At 38.6% G+C, this 22673-nt stretch overlaps 1 protein-coding gene and 1 non-coding gene across 2 annotated transcripts in view; one reads left to right on the plus strand and one right to left on the minus strand.

The window, feature by feature from the left end:
- SHROOM4 (shroom family member 4) overlaps nt 1-22673 on the plus strand; it is a 200144-nt gene that overhangs the window by 89041 nt on the left and 88430 nt on the right. Inside the window, exon 2 of the mRNA XM_031445206.2 lies at nt 6262-6413. Coding sequence (XP_031301066.2) covers nt 6262-6413 — 152 coding nt within the window. The remainder of the gene's footprint in view (nt 1-6261; nt 6414-22673) is intronic.
- On the minus strand, nt 19434-19564 carry LOC116151094 (small nucleolar RNA SNORA61). The gene has a single exon (XR_004134878.1). It is a non-coding gene; the product is annotated as a small nucleolar RNA SNORA61 (small nucleolar RNA).

Genomic DNA, 22673 nt, shown 5'->3' on the forward strand with positions numbered 1-22673 from the left:
CTTAGAATTTGACTTGGGCTAATCCTCAGGGAAATTTAATGAGTCGGAGTTTAGAGGGCTTTTGTTGTGAGGATTTGTAAACTAGATGATAATTAAGCAGCTGGGGAGGAAGGAGTTGTCTGTAAGGAGAGGTCATACTGTGGGGCACAGCACAGTTTCCTTGGTCCAAGGTCAGGAGAGCCAATGGGCCTGATGCACAGGACTTTACATTCCAGGGCAAGCTCTTGTACGAGTTGGGTATCTACTTCTTAGCTGATAAAGGAAAGAAAATCTTCTCCTTTGGTGTCTACCACCTCAGTCTAGCTCCACATAGGAATTCTTACTTAGAACCAGGCCTACTTACATCTCTTTAATTGGTGGATGGTTATGAATTCTCATTTATTTAAGAGAGAGGTTTTTGTTTTCTGTTTTGCCTTTTGGGAAGCTGGGGCAAGGTAGGGAAGATGAAATTAGGAACAGTGGTTTCTTGTTTTTCAAATAGAGACGACTTTGGAATTGAAGAGGTATTTTGAAGGGAGAGAGTTGCTAAGAGAAACAAGTTAGGGCAGCCTGTACGTCTGCAACCTGGGATCAGACTGTTGAAAGCCATGTCAGAGAGATTGCAGAGGTTTCAAATCTGTGTCTCCCCTGCCTGGCTCACTCTGATTAATCTCTCCGAGCATGATCAGATTCTAAGGGATAGCAATGGGGTAAGAGAAGGCAGATCAGAAACAGCCCCCAACCTGTGGTCTGCTCAAATCAAACTAAGTTTCAGAATAAGCACACACTTTATCTACTATTTGATGATCCTGCTTCCTAGTATTTAAACTTCTCAAAACCAGCTTATCTCCATCTCTACATTTTCTCTCTATTGATTCCCCAGAAAAGACCAAATTGCTGAATTGGTGTCTTGAGTGTTACTAAAAACTTGAAAAGCTTTTAAAGGGTGATAAAGACATTCAGAAGATATTCTTATTTTTTTTAAGCAATATAGCTACTGTATTTTGGGCAGACCTCCGTTTATGTATTTCTAAAAAAAAATTACAAAATTAGCTATGTTGTTTGCCTTCTTAGACTATAGACAAGCTGGTGGAGGTAGGGAAATGGGTGGGTACAGTCAACCCTAGGTATCTGTCAGAGATTGGTTCTAAGACCCCTGTGGATACCAAAATCCATGGAAGTTCAAGTACCTTACAGTTGGCCCTCCCTATTGGTGGGGTTCCACATCCATGAAATTGACCAAAAAGATGAACCCGCGGGTGCAGAACCCGCGGATTGATTTGGTGGGTTTACTCCTATAACTGGCTCTTATAATTGGCCAACAAAGTTTTGGTCAGTGCCTCATTTTTCCAGTAAATTTCTTGTAGCAAGCAGAGGTATTAACAATCATGCCATTGACTATTAATACTACCCTTACACTATTGTAATAAACATTCAATACTTGTTGGTTATTGTTGCAGATGGTATTTCTCCTGCTGATGCATTTTTTTCCCAAGATAAACCTAGTTTATCTTTTCTCTTTCACTTTCTCATATTTCCTAGTTTAGTCAAAAGACTCAAGCAAGTATCTGCTAGTATCTCTTATTTATTACAGAAATTACTGGGAAGCCAATAAGTGCTGTTAAGTCCATTTTTCTTTGCCTTTACTCTCAAGGGGCCAACTTGTCACTTTGTTGACAGTTATTACAGTACTCCATGCTTCACTGAAAATCCATCAAAAATTTCTAATTCGCCAACTCATTAGCACAAACTGGGGCTTCAGGAATCTCTTTCAGTGTCTCAACCCAGTGTGCTTTTATAAGCGTTCCAATCCTGATGGACAACTCAAGAACAAACTCAGGGAGATGAGAGACGGAAGTTGATTAGTCAGTTCTGAAGGAGTGAATTGTGGGTGAAGGCAAAGTACAGTGTGATTATCTGTGTCAGCAGAAGGACTTTGCTAGCTGTTCACAGGTCACGGAATGTCAGAGTTCCACGGGTCCTCAGAGATCATCTAGTCAGACCTCTATGTTTTACCATTAAGGGTAAAAGAGGCCAAAAGACGGGAAAGGGACTTGTCCAAGGTCAATCAGCTCTTCCCAACTTTCCAGACACCAGCTGGCTTTTTGTCATATGACCTTTATGCAATCAGTTTTCAATTACTTGGGCTACTCACTGCTAGCCCAGAGATCACTTGGATAATCCAAAATGACAGGTAAGTTAACCATTGTTTACATTGGGCTTTGTGATGTGTGTTTATACTGACATTCCAATGCGTCTGGGTCCAATCTGAGAATTCACAACACTTCAAACGAAACAAGAAAGCCACCCTGAAGGGCTGATTCAGGAAGAGCTGGAAAGTTGACCAGCCTTACTGAATGGACAGCATCAAATGATGCTATACAGCCCTTCAAGCAAGACATGTTATTCTCAACATGTTTGTTGATTCACACCTGTCTTACACCCCAGCCAGAGTTATGAGTGGCGAGATGGGAAGGGAAAAATAAAATCTTTTATAGAAAAAAATATATATATACACACATAGAAGAAGATATATATATATATTATATATATATATATCTTATTTCCCCCCTTCTTTCTTCCCTCCCTCCCTTCATCCCTCCCTCTCTTCTCCCTTCCTTTCCTTTCCATTCTTTTTCCTTGTTAGAAAAATGAACAGCTGCTTCATCTTCTATATAAACAAATATATAGATGGTTGAGCCATTGACCTGGAGAACTAGCTTTCGGGATGCCAAACAATAAATGGAAGACATGCTGGATCCCAGGAATCTAGAGGTGGAGGAGGGAGCAATACTTTTTAAAAGAATCAGTAAGTTAGGAGGAATAAGTAGGAATCTGTTGTATAGCTCAGTAAATGCCCTGGCTCTGGGAAAGAGCTAGTTTGAGGTATGGTCCAAGGGCTCTTCAACCAAATGGAGTTTCATTTCCTGATCTGGACCCTTCCATACTCTGGGATTGTGCTGGGAGGCCATAATTTGCTGGTTTGTTGTAGGACAATCCTCACAGTTATGCTAAAATGGAACTACTACTATTCATGTTCTGAAGACGATGCTACTGGTGACTGAGAAAGGGCATGGAACAGAAAAACGTGCGTGGACAATTTGCTTGCACCTACAGCCCAAGAAGGAGTTACCACAAGGATTCAGATAGTAGCAGCCAAAGGGGTGGGAGGGAATGCAAAATGCCCGAGCTCTTACTGCAGCAATAATTAAGCATTTTCGTTTAAAAGGTTCCCCCCCTACTTTCATTTTCTGGCCTAGAATAAACAGATCTTGTTAATGTAACAAAGTACTTAATTAACCCGAGGTGGGACTTAATATCAATACATATTGAAGGAAAGACTTGCTGTGGTTAACAGTAATATGGATAATTGAGTTATGTGAATTTAAAAAAATGGGTAGAATGAATTAAGACTAATGTACATCAACAGGAAAAATCTATTAGCATTCATTAGTTAGACTCCTGTTTGTGGTTCTTTGTCAGCCTAAGGAAACCCTTTTAGATGGCTGATGCCTGTTGAAAGCCCTGCCTGATGTTGACATCCTTCCATGGATGCCAAAGGAATGAGTCATTCAAATAGAACTTCTGAAATTCAAGTATAGCCCTTTGCTTCTTTTCTTTCTTTCTTTCTTTCTTCCTTTCTTTCTTTCTTTTCTTTCTTTTCTTTCTTTTCTTTCTTTCTTTCTTTCTTTCTTTCTTTTCTTTCTTTTCTTTCTTTTCTTTCTTTTCTTTCTTTTCTTTCCTTTCTCAGCAGTGACTGTGAAGGAATAATGATAATGACAATGGAAATAAGAGTGTGATCCTAATTAATTTGCTGAGAATTGGCCCCCATTTACCAATATTGACTTGTTTTGCCTTGAGTGGTGGCCCAGGTATTGGAACAAAGGTATATATATATATTTTTTTTTTCAATGTCACTTGGCTAACCTATGATTTGTCAGACAAAGGTTAATTAAAAAAAAAACTGTTGGGTTAGCAGCAATAAATTTAATAACAGTCTGTGTATTTAACTCAGAATTTCAATTTATTGGATGGGATTTTTAAAATCCTGAATTAACATTTTTCTCTGTACTCAGAGGTCTCTTCTGCCAAATTGCACATGAGCTGGCCAACCTAAAGCTCAGCAGAATGCTAACTTACATGGTGTGGGGCTACATTGGAGGGATGTTATAAAAGACTGAAAGAAAGATTGGAACAAGAGTAGAAGTAAATGTAAAACTATCTACAGCAAAGACCAGCCCTTAGCTGCCCCATTTAGAATCTGCCTTTCCCTAAGGATTTAATCATTCTCAAATCTTTTGCACCTGGGAGAAAACAAACATCTCTTCCTGATTCCATTAGTGGGTTGGACCTTTTTTCACCTGACCATCTCCATGGACATATGAACTTTAAATGGTAACCCACCCCTGAAGCTGTGAACTATGTCTGCTTTGTTCATTTTTGTATCTCTAGCACTTAGCAAGTTGTCCCATGAATACTAGAAGTTAGCTAAAAACTTGAGCAATGAATTAATGGATGGATGAGATGGCTCCTGCCACCAAGGGTGGAATTGATATTCCAACAGGCAGAACTCACTTTTGTGAGTTCTACAAAAGAAGCTATAATAAGGACCCTTGGGGGACATTCTGCTTTGCTTTGCTTTTGCCTACCCCAGTGGCTATTATTTCTACCTTTGCTTTCAATGCCCCCCTGCCTGACTACATTCCTACCAAGATTGCCATGGCCAGTGGAAATTCTGTAGACTGTGGTAAAACAGTGAACACCCGTGTTTCCAGCTTTCGGTCAGTGTCCACTGTGTGCCAGACACTGGTAGCACTATGCTAGGCACTTGTTAATCAGTTATTTTGTATCTTTTGAATTTGCAGCTCCACTCACAGAGTATTGAGCTGGAAGCCACCTTTAAGGTCTTCAGAGTCAATCTCTTTGCTGTAAAAATCAGAGCTCACATGAGAAAGGAACCCTCCTACACTGTTGGTAGGAGTGTAAATTGGAGCAGCCACTATGGAAAACAGTGTTGGAGATTCCTTAAAAAACTGAAAACAGAGTTGCCATATGATCCAGCAATCCCACTTCTGGGCATATATCTGGAGAAAACTCAAATTCGAAAAGATACATGCGCCCCAATGTTCACAGCAGCACTATATACAATATCCAAGACAGGGAAAAAACCTGAATGTCCATTGATGACTGGGTAAAGATGATGTGATATATATATCACACATATATACATATACATACAATGGAATACTATTCAGCCATAAAAATAATGAAATAATGCCATTTGCAACAACGTGGGTGGACCTAGAGATTATCATAGTAAGTGAAGTAAGTCAGACAGAGAAAGACAGCTATTGTATAATATCACTTATATGTAGAATCTAAAAAAAAAAAGTACAAATGAACTTATTTACAGAGCAGAAACAGATTCACAGACATAAAAAACAAACTTATAGTTACCAAAGGGGAAAAGGAGTCAGAGAGGGATAAATTAGTTTAGGTTTAGCAGATACACACAACTATGTATAAAATAGGCAAACAGCAAGGTCCTAGTGTATAGCACAGGGAACTATAGTCAATATCCTGTAATAAACCATAACAGAAAAGAATATGAAAAAGAATACACACACACACACACACACACACGCACACATATATACCTGAATCACTATGCTGTACACCAGAAACCAACACAGCATTGCAAATCAACTATACTTCAATTTAAAACAATCACAGTCCACAATTATTGAGGACTTACTGTTCCCAGATACTCCATAACAACCCTGTGAGATAGGCACACATGTTATCTAGATTTCACACATGAGGCCATTGGGACACAGAGATGTTAGGTAACTTGCTTAGGGTCACACAGACAGAAAGTACTAGAACCAAGATTCACACTCAGTTTGTCAGATTTCAAAGTCTGCCCGAAAAGAGAAAAGGACTTGCCAAAGGTCATTTTGGGAGAGCCTAGGACTTCTGGCTCTAATTTGTGTGCACAGTGTGCTATCCCTTGCTGCTACCTTAGGGGCTCCTGCTGAACATCGTTTTTGTGTTTAGAAGTTTTTGTCTCCCCAACTGGACTGTGGATTTCTCCAGGGCAAAGACTACATTATTTCTGTTTCCTTCTTCCTCAAGGGCTTGCCAAAGCTTGGCCTTCAGTAAATAATGCCTGTAATCAGGCTTAACTACTTGTGACTCAGAGGTTGGAAGAACCCAAGAAGTGGAATTTGGGGGACAGACCCACCTCACCACCTGCTTTCTCTTTTGTTCTCTGCCACACAGATTGAAGATGGAGGCAAGGCAGCCTTGTCCCAGAAGATGAGGACTGGCGATGAGCTGGTGAATATTAATGGCACTCCATTGTATGGCTCCCGCCAAGAGGCCCTCATCCTCATCAAAGGCTCCTTCCGGATCCTCAAGCTGATTGTCAGGAGGTAAGATACAGGGAGAGTTGCTATAAGGTGCAGGAGCCGCTGGAACCACTTGGTTGGTAGTGAAACCTCAGTAGAGTCATGTCAATCAGTATCACCAAGGAAAGAGGTGTTTCACATGAACAGAATTTTGCAGGCCACTGAAGTAGAATGGCATAAGAGAAAGCACCTTTGGTTCAAATCCTGGCACTGCCATGTACTGCCCACGTCATCTGGGATAAATTTATTTTCCCTCTGTAAGACTCAGTCTCCTTATTTGGTACTGAGAGGATTAAATGACTCCATCCACACCCAGGGCCTACCTAACCCAGAGTTTTCCTATCTCCCCCTTCAGAAGAGGCCACCACTGCTGAACCACACAGAGATTTAAAGAGACCCTCCTCCCAGCCATGGTAGGCACTCCGGTGGCTGTGGCAAACTCTAAGATAGAAGTCCTGCCCTTGAGGAGTATGCAGTCTAATAGGGGAGAGAAAGGCACACATGTGATGAATTAATTAGCCATACTTTTTTTTTTAATGGAGGTACTTGGGATTGAACCCAGGACCTCATGCATGCTAAGCACGTGCTCTACCACTGAGCTATACCCTCCCCCCAGCAATACATTTTTAAACAAAAGCAATAAAGGAGATTTCACAGGGTGAAGTGTCATTGTCGGATGGCTTGTTCAGACAGCAACTGCTATTTAGAGTTCAAGAGAAAGAGAAAGCACTTCCAAAGAGATTGTTAGGGTAAGACTTCATAGAGGAGGTGGAATTTGAGCTAAAAGGTAGGTAGTATTTGATAAAGAAGCCTTCAAGAAGGGAAAGGAATTCCAGATAAGTGGAGCAGCAGAGGCAGAAGGAAGATAAGAACACAGCATCCAGGACTGACCTGCCCAGAGGCTGGCAGGCATGTGGTTTGGAGGGAAGCCCACATCCCACCGAGGAGGGGCATCCATGAGTATAGCCAAGGCCTGGCTTGGGGTGCGGAGCATGGAGCTGTCCCTGTGGCCCATGGGAATTCAGCCACATGTACAGTCACTCTGGCAATATACCTTCTCCAAGCCAGAAACCAAATTTACTTTCATAAAAAAAACTTGTGAAGAAAAATTTTTATAAAGAGAAGGAAGACAAGGACATATTTGGGCACAGTCATTCTATTACTGCCAAAGCATCTCCTTAACGGTGAGCTTTCCATAGGTCTCTCTTTCAATTTGCTGCTGCATCTTTGCTCTGCACTACTGGAATGCATCCTTCTCCCTCTCTCTTAGTTTCCTTTATCCTATACATATGCCTATGTTTTTCCATGTTATTTATTTTTATTAGAAAGTGTCTTCCCGCAGTCAAACTTCCCCCTCTGGTTCCTGCCCCGTCTTCTTCCTTATGTTCATACCCAGTCTTTCAAAAGGAGAATCTATACTCACTGTCTCCACTTCTTCACCTGCCATTTAGCTTTCCACTCACTCCAGTCTGAATTTGAGCCCTCAAACTCCACTGAAACTATTCTGTCAAAAGTTATATATTACTATCCAGAGGAAACTCTAATTCAAAAAGGTACATGCACCCCAATGTTCATAGCAGCACTACTTACAATAGCCAAGACATGGAAACAACCCAAATGTCCATCAACAGAAAACTAGATAAAGAAGTTGTAGTATGTTTGTACAATGGAATACTACTCGGCCATGAAAAAGAATGAAATAATGCCATTTGCAGCAACATGGATGGACCTGGAGATCGACATTCTGTGTGAAGTGAGCCAGAAAGAAAAAGAAAAATACCATCTGATACCAGTCATATGTAGAATCTAAAAAAAGACACAAATGAACTTATTTACAAAACAAAAACAGACTCACAGACATAGAAAACAAACTTATCATTACCAGAATGGGGAAATAGGGTGGGAAGGGATAAATTGGGAGTTTGGGATTTGCAGATACTAACTAACTACTATATATAAAGTAGATAAACAACAAGTTCATACTGTATAGCACAGGGAACTATGTGCAATACCTTGTAATAAACTACAATGAAAAATAATATGAAAATAATTATGCATGTATATGTATAACTGAAACATTATGCTGTACACCAGAAATGGACACATTGTAAACTGACTATACTTCAATAAAAAAAAAACCAAAAAAATCCCCAACAACAAGTTATATATTACCTCCTAATTGTCCAAGTTAATGGATTATTTCCAGTCTTCATCAGATATGATTTACATATGACATTTGACTTTGTTGCTCTGGATTATGCCCTCCTTTGTGAAACTCTTCTGTCTTGCTTTCAAGATGCCCCATTTTCTTTTTTGGAGGGATCTAACTGGTAAAGATTTTATTTTTTGTTTTCTTTCTTTTAAATAGACTTTATTTTTTAGAACAGTTTCAGGTTTACAGCAGAATTGAGCAGAAAATACAGAGTTCGCACATAGCCCTCCCCACCCACAAATATATATTCCCCTACCCTCAACATCCCTCATTAGTGTGGCATATTTGGTACAATCGATGAACCAATATGGGCACATTATTATCAATCAAAGTCCATAGTTTACATTAGGGTTCACTCTTGATCTTGTACATTCTATGGGTTTTGACAAATGCATAATGACATGTAGCCACTGTAGTAGCATACAGAATAACTTCATTGCCCTAAAAATCCCTTGTGCTCCATCTATTCATTCCTCCCTCCCTCTCTCCACACCCCTGGAAGCCATGATCTTTTTATTGTTTCTGTAGCTGTGCCTTTTCCAGAATGTCATTTGGTTGGAATCGTATAGTTTGTAGCCTTTTCAGACTGGCTTGTTTTCTTTTTTTATTGAGGTTTAGTCAGTTATAATGTGTCAATTTCTGGTGTACAGCATAATGTCCCACAAGATACCCCATTTCTTTGTTCTCCTCCTACTTCTCTGTTCATTTTTTTTAATGAGGTTCATTTACCACCTGCTTTTCCTCTGACCATCCCTTAAATGTTGGTGTTTCCCCTAGCTCCACCCTTTTCTCACTTCATTAATAGACTGGAAAATCTCACCAGGTCCCTGAGCTTCCATTATTATCTATATGTGGATGACTGTATCTCTTATGCCCCAGACCCCTATAGCCAACTTCCTACTGGACATTTATACTTAGATGTCTAGAAGCATTTCACACATAACACGCTCAGAACCTAACACATTATCTCCTTCTCCTCGCAAGCTTCTTATCTCAGTAACTGGGACCACCATGCCCTTAGTCAGCCAAGCCAGAAACACGGACGCCATCTTTAATTCTTCCATCATTTTCATGCTCTCCATCTAAATGATTGATCCTGAGGAAAGAATATTTAGAGGGAAAGGGATTTGAGTGAGTTAGTAAGGGTGAAGTTTTACGGGATCCCATTGATCTACTACCTGCTGGTATCTAAGATTAAACCATGCCTGCCCGAGTACCTGAGTAGGAGGTGGCATGTTAAGTAATGCCTTGTACAATAGACACATTGTCACTGACTCAATCCTGGACAGGTCATGATCTATGTTTTAAATAAGGGTTCTTGAAGGGCCAGCTTGGTGAATTTGGAAGTTCTCATTTTGGAGCCAGATAGACCTATGTATGCTACTTCCTAGTTCTGTCACATGGGAAATCATAGTTCCTGTATAATGGCATTATTGTGATGATTAAGTGAGGCAGTTTCTATAAAATGCCTTTAATGTAATAGGTTCTCAATGAATTTCAGTCCCATTCCTTTCCCCTGGGTATAAAAGAAGCATAATTGGAGTAACCAACCATTATTAAATAAGGAGAGCATCAAACCGGATTGTGCTTTGCAACCTAGTCTTCAGAGAGCAAGAGTTGCTGGGAAACCATTAGGGGTGGAAAAGATCAAAGAAATAAAGGCCCTTGGGAAGCATTGGTTGAAACATTGAAACACAGAGGTACCAGCACTTCAAAGGACTGTAGACCATCCACAGTGGTGGCTTCTGACCCAGTCAGAAAAATGGAAGAGTTCAGGTGCATCACTCTCTCACCCTCCCTCAGTGAACTCCATGTCCTCTTTCTCCTTGCTGTAGTGACATCTGCCACTACCAGTCACTTAGGAGTGGCTATAATTATGGCCTTGGAGATAGTAGGGCCCTTGGTTTTCATAGTGTGGCAGGTCCTATAGCTCCCTGAACCTTCATTGGTCTACCCTTTCAGCCTCACCTTCTCAACCCCTATTGGAGGAGGCTTTCAATGACATCATTTATTAGGTGATGCTGCCCTCTTGTGGAAAACTTAACCTTCACCTATGGACTACCCTGGGGATGGTATAGGACATTTATTCCTTCCTTCTTAGTCCAAGTTATTCTTCCAATCTATGAAAGAGCTCTTAGCACATAAAAGAAGTGTGATCTCCCTGAAATTTAGTATTTGGCCTAGTGTTTTATATTAAGGTAGACTCTTTGGTTTGAGTCAGCAATCAACTAACAAAGATTCAACACTGAGCTTTAGATCTTTGCTTCAGTCTTTGGGGATGAATATATAGAGAAGGAACTTTAGAAAACGGCTTATTCTGAAAAGCCAGCCCAGGTCTTCCTCATATATTATTTTTTAGATAATGGTCAACTAATTCAGAAATCTAGGTGTTACCCTTAGCAATTTCTCACTTGCCTCAAAGCAGTTCAGTCCAAGTTATTTAAAGTCTTGATGATTCTACTTGCTAAAAACCTCTCTGTATCCTTTTTCTTAATCCAATTGCTCATTGTTTCTTACCTGGACCATTGTAAGAGCCTTCTCACTGGCTTCTCATCTTTCAGTCTCACCTCATTCCAATCTTTCCATTCTCCAAATAGGCATCTAATCATGTCACTTATCTATTTTTTTTTAAAAAAGGACCAATAACCACACAGTAATGTTGGAGATTCATTTTATATTGATAGAAGATGCAAACTATATTGAAGATTTGTATTCATGAACTCTTTTTTTTTTGGCAAAAACAAAAACAAAACAGTATCCAAATATGCAGAGGAAAAAAACCCCTGCAGTGCAAGAAAAATTATAGAAATGTTTATATGGGAGACTTTAACATAATTTAACTATAACAGATAAAGTAGAACCCAAAAATGTTCCTCAAAGGTTTGAAAACATAATTCATAAGATCTAATGAATAAATGTCAAAAATTATAGTGTATAGACAGTGAATACACTCTTTTCAAATATTCAGATAACATTTAAAAAAATAATCATATGCTAACACCACAAAGAAAACCTTTGCAAACTCTTACGAGTAGAAATCACACTTGCCCTGTTCTCTGATGATAATGTAAGACTTTTATAAACTTAAAAACAAATTTAAACAAAAGTATTCAGCTGCATGAATATTTCAGAACACATTTATATGCAAGTATTAGCCCAAAGAAACACTGGCAGACTAATAAAAAAATAACAAAAATGAGATCATGGCTTATCAAATCTTTGAAAGCAATATTCAGAAGTAAATTCATAACCTTAAATATTTCATTATTAAAAATGAAGAATGAAATTATGTGACTAAGAATCCAATATAATATGAAGCCGAGGGGTAGGGTTTTTTTTTATGGGGGGATGAATTAAGTAGATAAGCCTCTAGCAAATTTAATCTAGAAAACAAAGACGAATTATAAATAAAACCTAAATGATAAATGGAATATAACAACAACTATAAAGAAGGTCTCTTAAATTATAGGATACTACTAAATTGTACCTTCATAAATTTGAAAATCTCAGAGAAATTTCAAGTACCTAATAAATTGTTAAATACCAAGCATTATTGAGAAGTTGAAAACTAAATGGATCTGTAATTGTAGAAACATTGGAAACAATTATCAAAGAGAAAATTCCAAAAATCCTTTAAGGCTAGATGTTTTTATCAGTGAGTTCTTTCAAGGAACTTTCTAGGCATAGCCAAATTCAATTCTATAACAGTGGTATAAAATTGAAAATCTTGCAGAGTTATTCACATTGTTTTTGAAGCTAGCATTGCTCTGATACCAACGCCTGACAAATTGCTCCAAAAAGAATATTCTATCCAATTTGTGGACTTAGATGCAAAACCTATATGAAATTCTATCCGATCTCCTTCAGTAATGTTGGGCAATAATTCACTGCAATTGTTAAAAGATAATTGTTAAAAAGGCAAAAATCTTAACTCTCATACCGATATAAAAATGAACATATGTTAAAGATTTTATTTAACATTAGTGAAGAAGTTGTTAAGGTGTTACAATCACTTCAAAGGATAAGTCAAAGAAGCACAACTTTAATTTAAAACTAACACACACTAGGCCACGGTCACCATTGGGAGCTCTAAGAAGAAATATATCTCATTCACAATAGCAACCAGACACATACAATTCTCAGGAATGATCTTAATAGGAAATATGTATGAAAGAAAGAGAATGCATATGGTGGGAATTACAAAACTGTACAGAAAGGGAAAATGTGTAGACATTATTTTTGCTCAGGCAGGTAAACTCTTAGGGCACTGCTATAATGATAAAAAAGCAAGACACAATGTAATTAATGGATAGGATATACACATGTCCTGGTTTAGGCATGCTGTTCGAAGATAACTTCCAAACTGTTGTTCCTCCATACTCATGCAAAAATCCCTTCTGAAATTCAAGCAAGTGGGTTTTACCATTTTCATTCCCTTATCAATGTCATCCGTCAGCCTCCAAGTCATTCTCCCACTCCCATTTTATACTTTGGCACCTGCTTCACCATTGTCTTCTCTACCCCAGTTCCTACTGTCATACTGAAAGATTTCAAGGTCCTCGCAGAGGAACACAAACTTTTGTCTTATGGGTCCTTGATCTTGACTTCAGAGATAAACCCTTTCAGATCAGCTGCTCACTCCCCTGACTGTACCATGGACATTCTAACCTTCCAGTAAACAAATATTTATCGAATGTCTAACCTATGCTAGAGTCTAGTGATTCAGTCATGAAAGCCTGACACCTTCCAGTCTTTCTCCATCAGAGTTCCTTATTTGAATCATAGAACAAAGAAAATAAATTGAGTGACTATTACCTCAATTTTTCCCAAGGATGATACATAACTCAGAGTATGCTAGATGCATAAGACAGAAGTTAATTCATTACGAACAATGGATACTTTAGGGCTGTGATTCTCACTGATGAACATCACTTAGGAACTTGCTAGAAATGCAGATCAAGGGTGCTACTGTAGACCTATGGAATCAAAACTCTGGGTGTGGCCCCCAGCAATGTTTTAACAGGCTTTCTGGGTGAAAAGCTTACAGTTTGAGAACACCTGTCTTGAGGCCTTAGGGCTCAATTCCCATCTTAATTCTCATGAATCAGTTGAGAAAGACTGAATTCAACTCTCTGATAACAACCTTTTCTTCTTCTAGCTTTCTCATACCCCATTCTCTTTCCAGCCACTCTTACATATCATTAAGGCTGAAAATATCTTGTTCTCTTATTCTGTCAGTCACCTTTTGATCACCATTGACCATGACTCTCCTTATTCTGCTCATTTAATCTGAACAACTGCATTCATTCATGGTTTTGACTACCACCTCTGTGCTCACAATTACATCTCTAGTTCTGATCTTTCTCCAGAGCTCATATGCACAGCAGCCTGGTAAAAATCTCTGCAGGAAAACCCAACAGAAAACTGAAATGCACTGTGTATAAAGATAAATTCATTATTTTGCTTACAAAACTCTCTCCCCTTCCAATAGTGGTTGGTGGTACTTTCATCCACTTCACCATCCAACTGGGAGAGACCTGAGTCACTTCTGATTCCTTGTTCTCCCTCACTAAGTCATGTTACCTCTCAAACACTTCCAGAATTTCTCTTCATCCCTCCATTCCCACCACTATTGCCCCAGTTCCAGCCCTCATCATCTCTCGCCTGGACTATTTCAGTAGCCCTCTCGGCTGTCTCAGATCTTTCTGCCAAGGTGTTGCTACAGAAACAAATCTAAAATACAAATTCAATTATATTAATCTCCTGCTGGAAACTTGTCTGGGGCCTTCATTACTCAGAGGCATGGTAGATAAGACATCTTATATCTTCATCCCTACGCATACCTGCAACTTCATCTGGCACTTCTTATCTTGGCTTTTATGCTAGAGCAATACCTTTCCCCAAGAATTTCATGCTATTTATCAGCTCTGTGACTCTGATTCTACTGCATTCTCTGCTTTCTACTTGGAACATACTTCCCCTTAGTTAATGCCTTCATATTAACCTTTAAGATTCAGCTCTGGTGTTGTTTCTAAGATACTTTCTCTGATGCCTTGGGTTGAGTTAGGTGGACTTTCTCTGGCTCCTACAGGACTCTAGTAGCTTTGATCACATTGTATTGAAATAATCTGTGTCTCTATGTATCTTCCCCGTTAGACTAGACTGAGAGTTGGCAAAGTACAGCCCACGGGCTAAATCTAGCCCACCCCCTGCTTTTGTATGGCCTGCTACTGAGAGTGGTTTTATTAAATTTTTTTTTTTGGGGGGGAGGGAGGTAATTAGGTTTATTTATTTACTTTTTAGAGGAAATACTGGGAATTGAACCCAGGAACATGTGCATGTGCTCTACCACTTTTAGCTATACCCTCCCCTACTGAAAGTGTTTTTTAAAAGATATTTTTAAATGGTTGGGGAAAATAGATAAACAAGTTTCTTCTGATTCACACAAGGAACTATATTCAATATCTTGTAGTAACCTATAATGAAAAAGAATATGAAAAGGAATATGTGCATGTATATGTATGGCTGAAACATTATGCTGTACACCAGAAATTGACACCACATTGTAAACTGACTATACTTCAATAAATAAAAATAATTAAATAAATGATTGGGGAAAAGAAACCAAAGAATAGGATTTCAGGACAGGTGAAAATTATATGAAACTCACATTTCCATGTCCATAAATGAAGTTTTATGGGAGCAGAACCATGCTTATTCATTTACGTCTTTATCTATAGCTGCTTTCGCACTACAATGGTGCAACTAAGGAGTCGTGACAGAACCTGTCAGAACCTGACCTGAAAAGCCTACACTGCTTATTGTTTGGTCCTTTACAGGAAAAAAAAAATGCTGGTGCTTAGCCCTGGACTAGAAGAGGCATGAGGGGAGGGGCTGCTCCGTATTCATTGTTGTGTCCCTAGCACTTATGATATCATATGGCACATAGGAAAGACTGGGAATTTTTTTTTAACACTTCCTGATGTAGGGAAGTAGAGAATATAAGTAATTGATCCCCTTGATAATTATATTTTTCATGATCACCTAAATTGGCATTTCATTCAGTCTCTTGTAAGTATGGTTATTTATGAGCCTGTTTTTAATGAATCAACTCTAGGTACACTGATGCAAAAAACAAAAAGAAAATCTGGTTTTTGTCCCTGTAAACTTGAGGTCCAGATTTTGGAACAACATGATTATGAAAGGGAGCTGTACTGCCATATCTTGGGGTTTTGTCCAAGCTATCTTCCAACCTCCTTAGCTGACCTCTCTCTGTTGTCAATATATTCTTGTCATCTACAATTATATGGAAGGGGTTAAAACTCAGGAAAACTGTATTCGTCCAATCAAGTATTAATCTATCAGGGATAGGAGGAGCTCCACAGTTGACACAGTGTTAGAGAAGTCCTGGAAAGGCAAGAGATGGAAGAGTCAAGGTCATTTTTTTCATGTATTGTCATTCTATTTGACCTGGGTCCATCCTCTGTATCTGCAAACCAGCTCAGGACTCTCCCATCTTGAAAATAATCTTTGTTAGATCTCTGTTTATCTTTAAACATTACCATTTGTTCTTTCATGGCTAAGCTACCTTGAGAAGTTGTCTACACTCATGGTCTGTGGCAACATCTGGCCTGCCACCTGTTTTTGTAAATAAAGTTTTATTGGAACACAGGCAGGTTCATTGATCTGTGTGTTGCTTTTATACCACAATGGCAAAGTTGAGTAGTTCCAACGGAGAACATAAGGCCCTCAATGCCTACAATATTTACTACCTGGCCCTTTATAGAAAAAGTTTGCTGACTCTTGGTATCAGGCATCCTTCAAAAAGAGGATCTTGAGACTCTATCTAAAGGTTAAAAAGACTGAAAGAGAACCACCACACTCTATAAGTGAGACTGAATTAAATATCACAGAAGATTTAAATCCACAAACAAGTGAGGCAGACTAATTAATTCTTGAGATTCTATTCTTTTGAATTTTTTTTAACATTTTTTATTGATTTATAATCATTTTACAATGTTGTGTCAAATTCCAGTGTTCAGCACAATTTTTCAGTCATTCATGGACATACACACACTCATTGTCACATTTTTTTCTCTGTGAGTTATCATAACATTTTGTGTATATTTCCCTGTGCTATACAGTGTAGTCTATTCTACAATTTTGAAATCCCAGTCTATCCCTTCCCACCCTCCACCCCCCTGGTAGCCACAAGTCTGTATTCTCTGTCTGTGAGTCTATTTCTGTTCTTTATTTGCGCTTTGTTTTTGTTTGTTTGTTTGTTTTTGTTTTTGTTTTTTAGATTCCACATATGAGCGATCTCATATGGTATTTTTCTTTCTCTTTCTGGCTTACTTCACTTAGAATGACATTCTCCAGGAGCATCCATGTTGCTGCAAATGGCATTATGTTGTCAGTTTTTATGGCTGAGTAGTATTCCATTGTATAAATATACCACCACTTCTTTATCCAGTCACCTGTTGATGGACATTTAGGCTGTTTCCATGTTTTGGCTATTGTAAATAGTGCTGCTATGAACATTGGGGTGCAGGTGTCATCCTGAAGTAGATTTCCTTCTGGATACAAGCCCAGGAGTGGGATTCCTGGGTCATATGGTAAGTCTATTCCTAGACTTTTGAGGAATCTCCACACTGTTTTCCATAGTGGCTGCACCAAACTGCATTCCCACCAGCAGTGTAGGAGGGTTCCCCTTTCTCCACAGCCTCTCCAGCATTTGTCATTTGTGGATTTTTGAGTGACGGCCATTCTGACTGGTGTGAGGTGATACCTCATTGTAGTTTTGATTTGCATTTCTCTGATAATTAGTGATATTGAGCATTTTTTCATGTGCTTTTTGATCATTTGTATGTCTTCCTTGGAGAATTGCTTGTTTAGGTCTTCTGCTCATTTTTGGATTGGGTTGTTTATTTTTTTCTTATTGAGTCGTATGACCTGCTTATATATTCTGGAGATCAAGCCTTTGTCAGTTTCACTTGCAAAAATTTTCTCCCATTCCGTAGGTTTTCTTCTTGTTTTATTTCTGGTTTCCTTTGCTGTGCAGAAGCTTGTAAGTTTCATTAGGTCCCACTTGTTTATTCTTGCTTTTATTTCTTCTAGGAGAAAATTTTTGAGATGTATGTCAGATAATGTTTTGCCTATGTTTTCCTCTGGGAGGTTTATTGTATCTTGTCTTATGTTTAAGTCTTTAATCCATTTTGAGTTGATTTTTGTATATGGTGTAAGGGAGTGTTCTAGCTTCACTGTTTTACATGCTGCTGTCCAGTTTTCCCAACACTATTTGCTGAAGAGACTGTCTTTATTCCAATGTATATTCTTGCCTCCTTTGTCGAAGATGAGTTGACCAAAAGTTTGTGGGTTCATTTCTGGGCTCTCTATTCTGTTCCATTGGTCTATATGTCTGTTTTGGTACCAATACCATGCTGTCTTGATGACTGTAGCTCTATAGTATTGTCTGAAGTCTGGGAGAGTTATTCCTCCAGCCTCTTTCTTTCTCTTCAGTAATGCTTTGGCAATTCTGGGTCTTTGATGGTTCCATATAAATTTTATTATGATTTGTTCTAGTTCTGTGAAATATGTCCTGGGTAATTGGATAGGGATTGCATTAAATCTGTAGATTGCCTTGGGCAGTGTGACCATTTTAACAATATTGATTCTTCCAATCCAAGAGCATGGAATATCTTTCCATTTTTTAAAGTCTTCTTTAATTTCCTTCATCAATGGTTTATAGTTTTCTGTGTATAATTCTTTCACCTCCTTGGTTAGATTTATTCCCAGATATTTTATTACTTTGGGTGCTATTTTAAAGGGGATTGTTTCTTTACTTTCTTCTTCTGTTGATTTATCCTTAGTGTAAAGAAATGCAACTGATTTTTGAACGTTAATTTTGTAACCTGCTACCTTGCTGAATTCTTCAATCAGCTCTAGTAGCTTTTGTGTGGACCTTTTAGGGTTTTCTATATATAGTAACATGTCATCAGCATATAATGACACTTTTACCTCTTCTTTTCCAATTTGGATCCCTTTCATTTCTTTCTCTTGCCTGACTGCTGTGGCTAGGACTTCCAGGACTATGTTGAATAGGAGTGGTGATAGTGGGCATCCTTGTCTTGTCCCAGATTTTAGTGGGAAGCTTTTGAGTTTTTCACCGTTGAGTACTATGCTGGCTGTAGGTTTGTCATCTATTCTTTTGAATTTGAGTGATGATGTTGTTGGTATGAGGCACAAGGAACAGTATTTGTTTTCACCCAATTCTGTGTTTGCTTGCTTGCTTCCTCCCATTCAAAAGATGTTCACAGAGTGCTCCAGGTAGTCTAGATCCTGAGCTGACTGCTGGGGATACCATAGAGAATAAAACACACACATTCCCTGCTCGTATGGAGCTTAGAGTCTATTGTGTTTGATCCTGGCATGACTTTGAGCAACTTTACATAACATTAGCCATTCTTTTCCCTCCGGTATAATGAGAATACTAATGCCTCTTTTGCAAGTTTGTTGTAAGGATTAAATGAGATTATATATATATTTCCCCCAAGTCATTCAAAGGATATTTATTGAGTGCCAACTATGTGCTAGACACTATTCCAGGTATTGGTGCTACAGCAATTCATACAATAGATTTAAAAAGAAGATCTTGCCCTCATGAAAACTGCATTTTAGTCAAATATATGAAAGTCCCTGAAACACAGGGCTTTTGATGACTGTTGTTTTCCTGAGTAAATAAAAGGAAGGCAGTGCTTAGCCTTTAGTACTGATTTTAGCAGGGAATACAACATTGGTTAAAACTTCATTACACAAATTTCCTTTTTTCCCTACCCTGATGAAACTAGCCCACAAGCTATATAGTGGATACATGGACTGTGAGTATAGCTTCAGTACCACCATTCCTCCTTTTAAGACCACCAAGACCAGTGTTCAGATCCGACGGGAAAGGGAACCGGCAGGTACGCGTTTCCTTGTGATGTCTAGCACTTTTGACAACATAGACTAGGTGCTATTATCAATCGTAGAGTACCTTAATAATTGCCCATCAGAATAATCATTCGGTTGGATACCACAAGTTGTGAAAAACAGCCAGCTCCAAATTGGTTTACTTCTGCTTCCTTAAGTGTGCCTCTTTTCCTTCTCTGTGTTGTTCCTAGACCCAGAAAAGTTTTCACCCCTCTCTGCCAAACCAAGGACTGGCCAAACACTAAAGTCAAGCTGCAGGCAAATACCATATGATCTCACTCATGTGTGGAAACTAAAAAAAAAAAAAAAAAGACACAAATGAACTTATTTACAAGACAGAAACAGACTCACAGACATAGAAAACTCACAGACATTATGGTTACCAGCAGGGGAAAGGAGGAGGGGAGGGATAAATTGGGAGTTCAGGATTTGCAGATACTAACTACTATATATGAAATAGATACACAATAAGTTTATGCTGTATAGTACAGGGAACAATATTCAATATCTTGTAGGTACCTATAATGAAAAAGAATATGAAAATGAAGAAAAGATATATAGAAGTAAAATATATGACAATAAAAGCATAAAGGATGGCAAGGGGAAATGAAAATGTACTGTTTTAAGATTCTTACACTTACATGTGAAGTGATATAATATTATTTGAATATAGATTATAAGTTAAATGTGTATACTGTAAACTTTAAAGTAACAACCAAAAATTAAATAAAGTAAAGAAGTATGGATAATAGGCAATAAGGGAGATAAAATTTAAAAAAAAAGGAAAATGGCTGTCAGAGCTTAAAAGGGGCTCTCTCTAATCACTGTATTCAGCAACCCCATTTTACAGGTGAACAAACTGAGGCCCAGGACAAGAAAAGGCTCTAAGTTCACACAACTTGGAAGTAACAGGGGCAGGAGTAAACCAGCAGCTTCTGCTTACCAGTCAAGCATTCTTCCCACTGTTTCTGGGATGTCTTACATTTTTTGCCCTCTCTAGGAAGCCTTCCTGCACTTGAGGGAAACAGCTTCTTCCTACACCCAAAGTACGTTCATGATCCCATTGTTTACCTTCTCTTTTCCCTCTGCCAACTCTTCTTTTTTGAACTGATCCACATCCAAGTGTTTCACCTCTCTCCTAGATGCAGGGTACTGCCTTCATCTTCCCAGTTTTACCTACTTTCTGAGCTGCCGATTCCCATTGCAAAGTATTACCCCTTCACCCAACCCCCCTGCCTAATAGCTCTATTTCTGTCCATGGCATATTTCCCAACCCTGTAAGTCAAGCTCACAACTGTAGGCTCCTCTTCAGTTCCCTCTTTTATCCCCAGCAGTCCCCAGGTCCTTTCTCAGCTCCTTCTGCAGTATTTCTAATGTCCATCTCATCTATCTCCTTTGCCTTCTTCCTACTACTGGCAGGGACTCATTACCTCTTATCTGGATGCCCTCCAACCCATTCTCTGCAGTTCTGCCAAATGAATCTCCCTAAAGTACATCTCTGTATTCATTTCAATCAGCAGTAATTGTGCTCTGGGTAAACCTCATGAGTTATGAGATCTCAATTGTGCTTAGCCTGGGTCATGTCATTCTCTTCCTCAAAAAAAAAAAAAAAAAAAAAAAGCCCCAGTCGCCTCCAGAATTAAGTCCCAACACTTCATTTCAGCCTTGAAGACCCTGTATAGATGGGTCTAAAGGAACTTTTTTCTATCCTTATGTCCCTGAAACCTCAGGGATATGTATTTACAAAGTTTATCTCCTCACTTGGACATACCCAATTCTTTCACTTTGCCCTGGTCGTCATCCTCCTCTACTTCCTGGAGAAATTTTGCTCCTTTGAGCCCTCCTCTCCTTATTTTTCACATATTTTCAGCCTGTTAGCTTTCTCTTTGACCTAGGTCCTTCCTCTGTCCATCCTCTGTATCTGCAAACCAGCTCAGGGTCTCTCCCAGCTTGAAAATAACCTTTGTCAGATCTTTGTTTATCTTTAGGTATTACCATCTGTTCTTTCATAGCTAAACTACCTTGAAAAGTTGTCTACACCTGTTGTTTCTACTCTGCCATCTTCTATCCATAAGCACAACCCATAAGAACCTCATTCTGCCCCCCACTGCATTCCTTAAGTGACTCTGATCAATATTACCAGTGACCTGTTTGTTAGCTTCCATGTCTTGGCTATTGTAAATAGTGCTGCTATGAACATTGGGATACATGTATCTTTTCAAATTAGAGTTTTTCTTTTTTTTTCCAGGTATATACCCAGCAGTAGAATTGCTGGATCATATGGTAGTTCTAGTTTTTTAAATGAACCTCCATACTGTTTTCCATGACTGCAGCTGTTAGTTATTTAAAGCAATGAACTTTTTAAAGTTCTTATCTTACTTCCCTTCTGCATTAGTATGCCAGGGCTGCCATACAGCTTAAAATTTTAAAAAAAAATTAAAAAATGGGCAGAAGACCTAAGTAGACATTTCTCCAAAGAAGACATTCAGATGGCCAACAGGCACGTGAAAAGGTGTTCAATATCACTAAGTATTAGAAAAATCCAAATCAAAACTGCAGTGAGGTATCACTTCACATCAGTCAGAATGGCCATCATTAAAATGTCTACAAATAATAAATTCTGGAGAGGACATGGGGAAGAAGGAACCCTCCTACACTGTTGGTGGGAATGTAAATGATGCAGCCACTATGGAGGACAGTATAGAACCTCCTTAAAAAATGAAAAATAGACTTACCATATGATCCAGCAGTCCCACTCCTTGGCATATATCTAGAGAAAACTCTAATTTGAAAAGATATGTGCACCCTAATGTTCATAGCAGCACTTTCTACAATAGCCAAGACATGGAAGCAACCTAAATGTCCATCAATAGATGACTGGATAAACAAGATGTGGTGTATTTATACAATAAAATATTACTCAGCTATGAAAAGGAATGAAATAATGCCATTTACAGCAACATGGATGGACCTAGTGATTATCATATTGAGTGAAGTAAGTCAGGCAGAGAAAGACAAATATCATGATGTTGCTTATATGTGGAATCTAAGAAAGATAAAACTTTTATTTATAAATCAGAAATAGACTCACTGACATAGAAAAC

This window comes from Camelus dromedarius, chromosome X, assembly GCF_036321535.1.
Source record: "Camelus dromedarius isolate mCamDro1 chromosome X, mCamDro1.pat, whole genome shotgun sequence".
Lineage (NCBI taxonomy): Eukaryota > Metazoa > Chordata > Mammalia > Artiodactyla > Camelidae > Camelus > Camelus dromedarius.